The sequence below is a fragment of the Pteropus vampyrus genome, unplaced genomic scaffold, assembly GCF_000151845.1.
Source record: "Pteropus vampyrus isolate Shadow unplaced genomic scaffold, Pvam_2.0 Scaffold144, whole genome shotgun sequence".
Lineage (NCBI taxonomy): Eukaryota > Metazoa > Chordata > Mammalia > Chiroptera > Pteropodidae > Pteropus > Pteropus vampyrus.
The window spans coordinates 887,719-897,395 of NW_011888925.1; the positions used below are offsets into that span (position 1 = coordinate 887,719).

Consider the following 9,677-nt stretch of genomic DNA (forward strand, 5'->3'; position numbering starts at 1 on the left):
CAGAGTATCAACAGGCAGGGGGAGCGATCAGCTTTCTCCTGGCAGTGGAACAAAATGTGCTGACCGCACACCCCATGTGGGCCCTGCGTGGGAGCCCTCCCCTCCTCTCGTCCCCTTGGCTCCAGCCAAAAGGGCCAGGAGGAGCGGGAGTTCGAAGCCTGTGGAGGGGTCTGTTAGAGCTCGCAGCATCCATCGGCTTCAGCTCCTGAAAGGCGTTCCCCAGCTCTCTGTTAGACATGGGCGGGACATAGTTGGGGCCACCGCGGGCTTGTCCTGCTGTTCTTAGAGGTCAGACATGGGGGTGAGGGGTCTTTGGGCAGGGAGGAACACGCCGGTTCCTGGACATCCACAGATTTGTCAGGGCCCGTTGGTGCTGAGACTGACGCTTCTGCCACTGGCCACTCTGAGGTCTGCCAGGAAGAGAGCCTTGCTTTTGCCATGGCTTGCGGACACTGTTCCCTGACCCCTCCATGTTGTCCTCGCAGCCTCACCGAAATTGTTCTCTTCACAGAGGCCAAGACCGACCAAGCAGGTGACCCCAAGGAGCCACCCCAGAGTGTCAGGTTTGCATTTGAGGAGGGCTGTGTAGGCCACTGCCCCAAGGGGCCCTGCAGAGCCTCGCTGGGGAGGGTGGGCATGTGGTCAGGGGCTTCCGTTTTCTCTCAGCAGGGGTGGGACCTGGTGCCCTGACTTAATGAAGGAGGGAGGTTGATGCTGTGGGACGAGCCTAGCCTGGGAGTGAGCAACCAGATCCTAGACCCCATCCTTCTGTGTTCCGGTCATGTGACCTTGGCCTGGTCATTTCTCTTCTGACTGGGCAGTAGAGGATCAGTCAGGGAGACCCCCCTGCCTCTAGCTGAGAGCCCTATGGGCTGGGCCGTTTTATTCATAGGGGTGACCTTTTATGGGGTGTGGCTAGGACTCTGGATGGGGGCCTGGGGTCAGCCTTGTGATGCTGCTGCCACCTGCACCTCTGCAGGAGGAAGCGTAGCTACAAGCAGGCTGTGAGTGAGCTGGACGAGGAGCAGCAGCTGGAGGAAGAGGAGCTGCAGCCCCCCCGGAGCAAGACCCCTTCCCCGCCCTGTCCAGCCAGCAAGGTGAGTGGGCATCTGCCGTCCCTCGGTGCCCCCGGCCTGCCCGAGTCCTGACCCTGGTCCCCATCTGCAGGTGGTACGGCCCCTCCGGACCTTCCTGCACACCGTGCAGAGGAACCAGATGCTCATGACCCCGACCTCAGCCTCCCGCAGCAGCGTCATGAAATCCTTCATTAAGCGCAACACTCCCCTGCGCGTAGACCCAAAGGTGAGGGAGCCCGCGCCCCAGGCCAGGCTCCGGGGTGCCCCCTTGGCTGCGGGGAGCAACGTGGGTCTGGACCAGCTCCGGCCTCTCTGGCCATGGGTTCCCTCAACATCTGGGGACTGCCCTGACCTCTTGGGCTCTATGCTGTGTCCTAGAGGCTTGGCCAGCTCAGTGTGACCCCTGGGTCTTGGGCCGTGGGCTGAGAAGCTGCAGAATTTCCCACCCTGCGCATCCGTCCCACACCCCCAGGTGGGGGACACGTGGGCGCTTCCACTTGTTGGGGACGGGGACCAGGCGGGTGAGAGGAGGTGGTGGAGCGTGGCCCCGAGCAGACTCGCTGGCGTGGCCAGGAGCCTGGCCTCGCGTTGACTCTGGGCTTTCTCCTTGTCTCCTCTCCTCCACAGTGCAGCTTCGTCGTAAGTAAAGGTTTTCCTGTCCTTGTAACCTAACTCTGCCTAGCACTTAGCCGCTCGCTGTAGCCCTGTCCTTGCAAAATCAGCAGCGCCAGTGGAAGCACTAACATCCTAAGCAGGAGCGTTGAGGGAGGTGGGAGGTGAACCAGAGGCGCTGGGCGGCTGGCCGGAGGTGCCAGCAGTTCCGGAGCCAGGCCTCCCTGCCGTCTCTGCCTTTGGCTCTGCTACCAGGAGCAGGAGTCCCCGAGCCTCCTTGAGGCAGGAGGAGGCAAAGGGTGTGTGACCTCCAGCTGCTCCCCGGGGCCACAGCTCGTGTTCCCCACAGCCACCTCCCTCTCTCCTCGTCAGCACTGGGCTTCCCTTCAGGGTCTGAGGCTGTGAAGAGAACAGACAAGTCACAGGGCCACTGAGATTTGTTGGGTCACATACTCGAGTTACTTCCTTGAGGGGAGGGCAGAGCCGTGGTGGTTGAAGGCCATTTGCAGGCGATGGTGGGACTGTCGGCAGCGGCCTCCGGAAAGAAGGCCACAGAAGCTGTTCTCTTCTCAGACACCTCAGAGCTGAGCTGGGCCATTGGCCGTGAGCAAAGAGCCACAGAGAGCTGGGACTTGCTGGGCCCGCAGTCCTGCCTCTCTGGGGTCTCCTGCGTTGCATCCCTTTAGTCCCCATTGGCGCTTCGAAGGGTCTCCTATCAGGAGGGCGTCTGCCCCCACCTGGGGCCTCAGGGCCTCAACAGCACTGCCATGGGGCTTGGCAGCTCCAGGGGCTCCCCTGCAGCCTGGCAGGTGGGCTCTGAACCTGCTTCTGCAAGAAGGCTGGTCCCCTCTGGGTGGCCAAGGCGACAGCTTGCTTTCCAGTATGCTAGCAATCGGGCTCTGTGCCCTTATGCACCTATTTTTCTGCCAGGCCCCTGCCAGGCACCTGGGCCCACAGCAGTGAACCAGACTCAAACTTGTTTCCCCTACAGGGAGCCTCTGTGCCCCCCTCAGGCTGATCAGAGCCTTGCAGGGCTCATGGGGATGACGGAGAAGCTGCCTTTTCCTGCTCTGAGGAGCCCAGGTCCCTGTCCCAGGCATCTGGTGAGGGTAGGACAGTCTTAGTTAGGAGACCAGGGGTCTAGGTAGGTTGCAGGGGCCTTGAGGCCTCGGACTAGTTTCCTAACATTTGGGCCTAAGTTTCTTTGGTTACAAAATGAGGAAACCAAAGGTCCCTTCAGAAATGGGATGAACCAGAGAGTAATGTGTGTCAAGCACCCAGCACAGAGCTTGGCATGAAGGGACACTGCTCAGTTGAAGCCCCTGGAGGCTGCACAAGCGTCTGCATTCCTCCCACCTTCTGCATTGGCCTTGACGTTGGCCGCTGGGAAGCAGGGACGAGCCAGCCCACCTTCAAGGGGTTGGGGCAGAGAGGAAATATAGGTTCTGTGACATGAACAATTCTTGTTTTCTATAAAATTCACAATGTAACGGGATAAGTTCTCTGAACTGTTTTGGGAAATTTTAGCACTTAAGTTTGGGGACAAAAACCTGTTTTGCTGAGCCCTGTCGAAAGCAGGAGTCGGTCAGCTCTCGGCAGAAAGAGAGGGTGGCGGGCACTCCGTGGGCCATGGGGCCTTTGCCTCCAAGGCACTTTCCTCACAGAACACCAGGTGGGCGTGGTGTGCCGGTGGGGCGGGGAGGGGGAGGTTGGATGGGGGTCCTGCCTCCCCCATCTTTCCTGGTCTGGTGGTTGGAGAGTGAGCCAGCCAAAAGCCTTTCCCTCCCTTCCCCTTGGGGGCCTCCCTAGGCCAGCAGACCCTCCGGGTCCTCTTGCACCCTCTCAGCTTCTGTGGCTCATGGTCATCTCTCTTTCCTTCCATTTCTCCATCTTTAAAAAAAAACTTATGTTAAAAAAGTTATACAGTAAAGTTTGTTAAATACCATCATACAGTAAAATCTGTACTTGGTAAATGTTCACTTGAACTTAGTGTTCCATTTTAGTTTGTCTATTGTGATTTTGCAGTGTTTTTTACTGGGTGCTCTAGGCATCACATCCTAAACTTTCAGTCACTTTAGAATCGATTGTCTTATCATTTCAATTGGAATTAGAAGCCTTACTACCCTCCGCATTGTGTGCTATTTTTGTCTTAATCTCCCCACGTTGACTGCCCTGTCAGACAGTGTTAGAATTTTTGCTTCCAACTGTCAAACGTTTTAGAGAACTCAAGAGGAAAAGAACAGTCTATTGATATTTACCCAGGTGTTTATCATTTCTATCGCTCTTCCTTCATTCTCGATGTTTCCTGTGTCCTTCTGGTGTCCTTTCTCTTTCGTCCTGAGAACACCCTTTACCTGGCGATTCTTCTTCGAAGACAAGTTCGCTGGCAACAAATTCTGTACTTTCCCTACATTTGAGGAAGTCTATTTTACTTCATTTCTGAAGGATGTCTTCCCTGAAAATAGAGTTCTGGGTTCACAATTCTTTCCTTTCGGCACTTTACTTCCTTCCGGCCTCGAGAAGCCTCCAGTCATTGAGATCATTGTTCCAGATAAGTAATATGTCTGTGTGTGCGTGTGCGTGTGCGTGTGTGTCTGCTTTTGAGAATTTTTCCCTTTGTATTAAGTTTTCAGCGGTGTGTTTATGAAGTGGCTAGACTTGAGTTTCCTTGGGTTTATCCTGTTTGGGTTTCAATGACCTTGAATCTGTAGATTTATATCTTACCAAATTTGGAGCTTTTCCAAGCCCTCATGTCTTCACGTTTTCTTTCGTGCATTTCATTCCTTCCTCTCCATTGTAGGAGGACAGTGGCACAAATGATACACCTTTCATTGTCATCTCACACTTGCCTCAGGCTATATTAATCTTTCTTCAATGTCTTTTCTCTGTGTTTAGCTTGGATGCATTTTTATTAATTTATCTGCATGTTCACTGACGTCTATCTGCTCCATCTGCTCTTGGACCCATCCATTGACCCATCCATCAATCTATTATTTCAGTTATTGTATTATTAGTTCTAAAATTTCCATTTTGCGTTACTTTAGATCTTCTGCTTGCTGAGATTTTCCGTTTGTCCACTTGTCTTAAGAATGTTTGTGGTTACTTGTTAAAGCATTTTTGTAATAGTTGCTTATAAGGTCTTTACAAAAATTTTAATATCTGTCATCTTGGCATCGGTGGCTGTTGTCTTTTCCCACGGGAGTTGAGATTTTCCTGGTTCTTTGAATGGTGAGTAATTCGGGGTTTTATCATGGGCCTTTTGACTATGACGTTAGGAGACTGAGTCTTATTTAAATTTTATGGAGAATGTTGATATTTTGCTCTATCAGTAACCCACCTGGTCTGGTTCAGGCTGCAGGTTCCTACCTGCCTTCTGTGGAGTGTGGTATTATTTCCAGGTGTACAACATAATGATTCGATATTTGCATATATTGCAAAATGATCACCACAGTAAGTCTAGTTATCACCACACAGTTACAGAATTTTTTTTTTCTTGCGATGAGAACTTTTAAGATTTACTCTCTAAGCAACTTTCAAATAGGTAATACAGTATTATTAACTATAGTCCCCGTGCTGTATTACGTTACTTATTTAGTTTACAACTTGAAAGTTATGCTTTTTAACTCTCTTTACCCATTCGGCCCACTCCCATCCCCCCCACCCCGCCTCTAGCAACCACTAATCTGTTCTCTGTCTCTGTGAGCTCCGTTTTTGTTTTGTTTTTTTAAATTCCAAATATAACCAAGATCATGTGGTGTTCGTCTTTCTCTGTCTGACTTAGTTTGCTTACCATAATGCCCTCCACGTCCATCCATGTCATCACAAATAGCAAGAGTGAATCCTTTTTATAACAGTAATATTCCTTTGACTATGTAGATCACATTTTCTTCATCCGTTCATCTGTCACTGGATACTTAGATCGTTTCCATATCTTGGCTCTTATAAATAGTGCTGCAGTGAACATGGGGTGCAGATATGTTTTCGAGTTGATGTTTTCCTTTTCTTCCGATAAATTGCTAGATCAGATGGCAGCTCCGTTTTTACTTTTTTGAGGCCCCTCCATACTGTTTTCCATACCGGCTACTGCAGCGCTGTTTGGATCTGTCCCCGGTGTGCCAGTCGGCAGGCAGTCTGGCATCTGGCAGGTGGCCTGGGGGTTTAATTCTCAGTTTTCGGTGTGATGGGGTCAGCTCCATGCATCTGCAGCTTGGGGCCGAGCCCAGGAGTTCAGAAACAACCTTATGGTGTCATTTTCTCCATCTCTCCAGTACTTCCGCTTCTCTGGGGCTCCCCGTTTCTGTCTTCCAGCCAGGAAGCTAGGGCTGTGGTCACCCTGCTCTGCTGTGTGCTTCCATGGCTTCGTCCAGGGCCATCTGACTGGGAGACAGAGAAAGAAAAGAGGACGTTTTTCTCAGCCTTCGGGATCGCAGCTCCATAGTGTGGAGGGGGCTTCTCCCCCGAGCCTTGGCTCCGCAGGTTCCCGTAACTGCTCCTGTCCCTGTTGCCACAGGGTCGCTTGTGGTCTGGAGCATGAGAGAAGTGAGAAATGAAAAATGAAAAAATGGGGTTTCTGCATCCTCAGAACTTTAGACATTCCGTTTCTGCAACTTGAGGCAGAGCTAGAGGGCTTTTCCCAGAGTTCTGTCTGCACCCCGGCGATCCCTTGAGGGTGTCAGGCCTCACTGACTTTAGGCTGGAGGGGAAAAAAGTAGCAAACTCACTGCTGGTTCGGTGTTGCTTCAGAGTCTGAACTTCCCCACCGGCCTGCTACTGTTTCCTTTGCAAAGGCCTCAAATAGACGGCTGGTAGGCTTCACGGCTATTCAGACCGAGTGGAGTCCGTCTACCCGCTCCTACGCATGACCGTCCTACGCGTTACTGGAGCCCTTCCCTCTACCTTTAGGATTGTGTTACCTTGCAGCCAGATTTCTAGGTGGGTAGTCTGCCATCAAGGTCAGAGGCCAAGGAAGAATGGACAGTAAACAGTGCAGGGAGAAGGAGGCCTGCGGATGGCTGAGCCCAGCGCTAGGAGTCTGATGGGTGAGGGGCTCCAGTCCGAGTCCCAGCCCGGACTCTCACCCCCCACCACCACTCAGGGGTAAAGCCGGTTCCTTGTCCTTGTTCTTGTCCTTGGCCAGGGAGGGCTGGAAGCCCCACCTGTCCCGCCTTTTGCCCCCCTGCTGTGGCCTCGTGCCTGGGGCTTTCTGGGCCTGCGGACAGGGTGGGGTCCCAGCATCCATCTGCTTAACAAGCAACGGGTACTTTTAAAAAGTTGTTTTTTAAATTATTATATGGCCGTACCCACAGGAAGTTTGAAAAATAAAAGAAAAAATACCATCCCTGATCTATCTCAGCAGCCTATAGTAATCTCCATTATCATTTAGCAATATTTTCTTTTATTTTTCTTAACTATTATGAAATAGCTGATATACACAAAAGAGTCTGTGTGTATGTACACATATACAGAGTATAAAAGTTATAAAGCATAATAATAATGAGTTCGCAATATCATTCTTCATTCTCCTTCCAAATGCAGTTTTACATAGTTCCCATCAGAGCATACATCCAATTTTGGACCTGATCTTTGTGCTGCCCATGATTTGGCAGGGCCCAGTCGAGGGCACACATGACTCAAGCCCTTAGGAGGCCTAGGGGCTCCTCAGAGGAAAGATGGAAGCCCCAGGCCTCAGTCTGGGTGGGGATGGAGATGTGTTTGGGAGTGACGCTGCCCATCTGGCTGGGGGTGGGGGGTGGGGTCCAAGGCCAGCCGCAGCCCCAGCCCAGCACTGGGCGGTCCTCGCTCACCCCGCCTTGCACCCCAGGAGAAGGAGCGGCAGCGCCTGGAGAACCTGCGGCGGAAGGAGGAGGCCGAGCAGCTCCGCCGGCAGAAGGTGGAGGAAGACAAGCGGCGGCGGCTGGAGGAGGTGAAGCTGTAAGTGGCCCCCGGCCCCCCAGCCCCCCAGCCCACCGTGGCCGGCCCCCCTGACCTCCCCGTGTCCGCAGGAAGCGCGAGGAGCGCCTCCGGAAGGTGCTGCAGGCCCGGGAGCGGGTGGAGCAGATGAAGGAGGAGAAGAAGAAGCAGATCGAGCAGAAGTTTGCTCAGCTGGATGAGAAGACCGAGAAGGTGCGAGCTGTGGGCTCCGGGTGGGGTCCCCCTCTGGGGTCCAAGCCGGTCGACTTGGTGGCCCGAGGGTTAGGACCGGCTTCCAGGGCCCCCTCCCCTGGGCCGGGAGGGACAAGCGGGTTTGCAGGCCATGGGGTGCCCGTCGCAGAGCTCCGGGGCCCCCTCTGTATGGATGAGTGGGGAGGCCTGCTCTAATGGGCACATGCGGGTGGGCTCTGCAGGCCAAGGAGGAGCGACTGGCTGAGGAGAAGGCCAAGAAAAAGGCAGCGGCCAAGAAGATGGAGGAGGCGGAGGTGCGCAGGAAGCAGGAGGAAGAGGCTCGGAGGCTCAGGTGGCTCCAACAGGTGCGAAGCCAGGTAGACAGAGGGACTCGGCCATCAAAGAAGAGGTGGGCAGGACAGGCACTGCCTCAGTCCCCGGGGACCACAGGGCACACCGTGCTTTGTGGAATTTATCCTGGTGGATCTTGTGGCTTCAAGCCCTGAGGAGGCTCAGCAGATGCTGTGGAGATGGGGGTGGCGACAATAACCTGCCTCCCGTTTTCTGTAGTTTGAGGGTGATGCACGTGGACTCTCAAGCCAGACTCCCAGTCTCTACTCTGCCCTTTATTAGCTGTGTGACCCTGGACAGGTTACCTGACCTCTCTGTGCTTCAGTTCCTTCAGGTAGCATGGGGTGTCTACTGGGTAGGGCTGTTGTAGGACGCATTGTTCTGCTGGCCAGAGCAGGGGCCCACCTCTTCCTGGGACTGTCAACCTTTTGACTCTAGAGACACGGATCTGCTGTTAGGGGGTTACAGTACTAACGGCTCACATTTGTTGAGTATTTACCACATGCCAGGCACTGTTCTAAGTATGTTATATGTGTAAACTCAGCATCTTCACGAGGCATAGAGATTGCTGTTGTTTCCATTTAATCGATGAGGAAATCCAGGCCAGAGGGCTTACGGGATAGCCCAGTGTCACACAGTTAGGGGGTGGCTCCAGGCCGTACCCTGAGCTCAGCCTGCTGCAGCATCTTGTCACAAGATGCGTTTTCAGGCTTCTGTAATGACTGTGGCACCTTGCTTGGGGTGACCCTGGGCTCGGCCCCTGACGATCTCTGATGTGACGGGAGCCAGCACCCCCTCCCTCCCAGACCTCTGTCGCCCTGTCAAGCCCCAGCCTGGCCTGAGGCCCTGACCTTGCTCTCCGTTCACAGGAGGAGGAAGAGCGGCGGCACCAGGAGCTGCTGCACAAGAAGAAGGAGGAGGAGCAGGAGCGGCTGCGGAAGGCGGCCGAGGCCAAGAGGCTGGCGGAGCAGCGTGAGCAGGAGCGGCAGCTGGCGGAGCAGCGTGAGCAGGAGCGGCTGCGGGCCGAGAGGTGAGGGCCCCTCGGGCCAGGCTGAGGCACCCCCTGCACCTGCGTGCATTGTGGAGGGGACGTCGAGCCGTCCCCTGCAGGCAGCTCCCACCTTCACTCACGGGTTTGCAGACGAGCGACAGGCTCCTCTCGGCTCCAGTCCCAGAGGCCCTCAGCGGGCAGAGCATCTGAATGTGGTGCATTGGCTCCTGGAGATTGAAGGGGTCATGGCGGGGTCACTTGAGATTTTTCTCTTGGTTCCGCCTCTAGCCAGGTGTGCTGACCCTTGGCCTTGGGTTTGTTTTGTCCTCAGCTGACACAGGTTGCGGGAACGGGCATAGGATGGGCCAGTGTTTCTCAGCAGGAGCCCTGTTGGCATGTGGGCATTTGGGCAGCAGTGCTTTATGGGGCGAGCAGGACCTTCAACGTCCTTGGCCCCTGCCCATTAAATGTGCCTCCCTGTGATGATGAGAAATCGGGTCTGCCCCTCCACCCCCACATTTCCATGGCAGGCAAGCCCTGAGGTC

At 54.3% G+C, this 9,677-nt stretch overlaps 1 protein-coding gene across 1 annotated transcript in view; it reads left to right on the forward strand.

Moving 5' to 3' along the window:
• Positions 1 to 9,677, forward strand: part of INCENP (inner centromere protein) — a 25,119-nt gene that overhangs the window by 10,108 nt on the left and 5,334 nt on the right. Inside the window, exons 8-15 of the mRNA XM_023535815.1 lie at positions 512 to 563; positions 980 to 1,097; positions 1,168 to 1,302; positions 1,704 to 1,715; positions 7,510 to 7,619; positions 7,691 to 7,811; positions 8,033 to 8,155; positions 9,011 to 9,171. Of these exons, the coding sequence (XP_023391583.1) occupies positions 512 to 563; positions 980 to 1,097; positions 1,168 to 1,302; positions 1,704 to 1,715; positions 7,510 to 7,619; positions 7,691 to 7,811; positions 8,033 to 8,155; positions 9,011 to 9,171 (832 nt within the window). The remainder of the gene's footprint in view (positions 1 to 511; positions 564 to 979; positions 1,098 to 1,167; positions 1,303 to 1,703; positions 1,716 to 7,509; positions 7,620 to 7,690; positions 7,812 to 8,032; positions 8,156 to 9,010; positions 9,172 to 9,677) is intronic.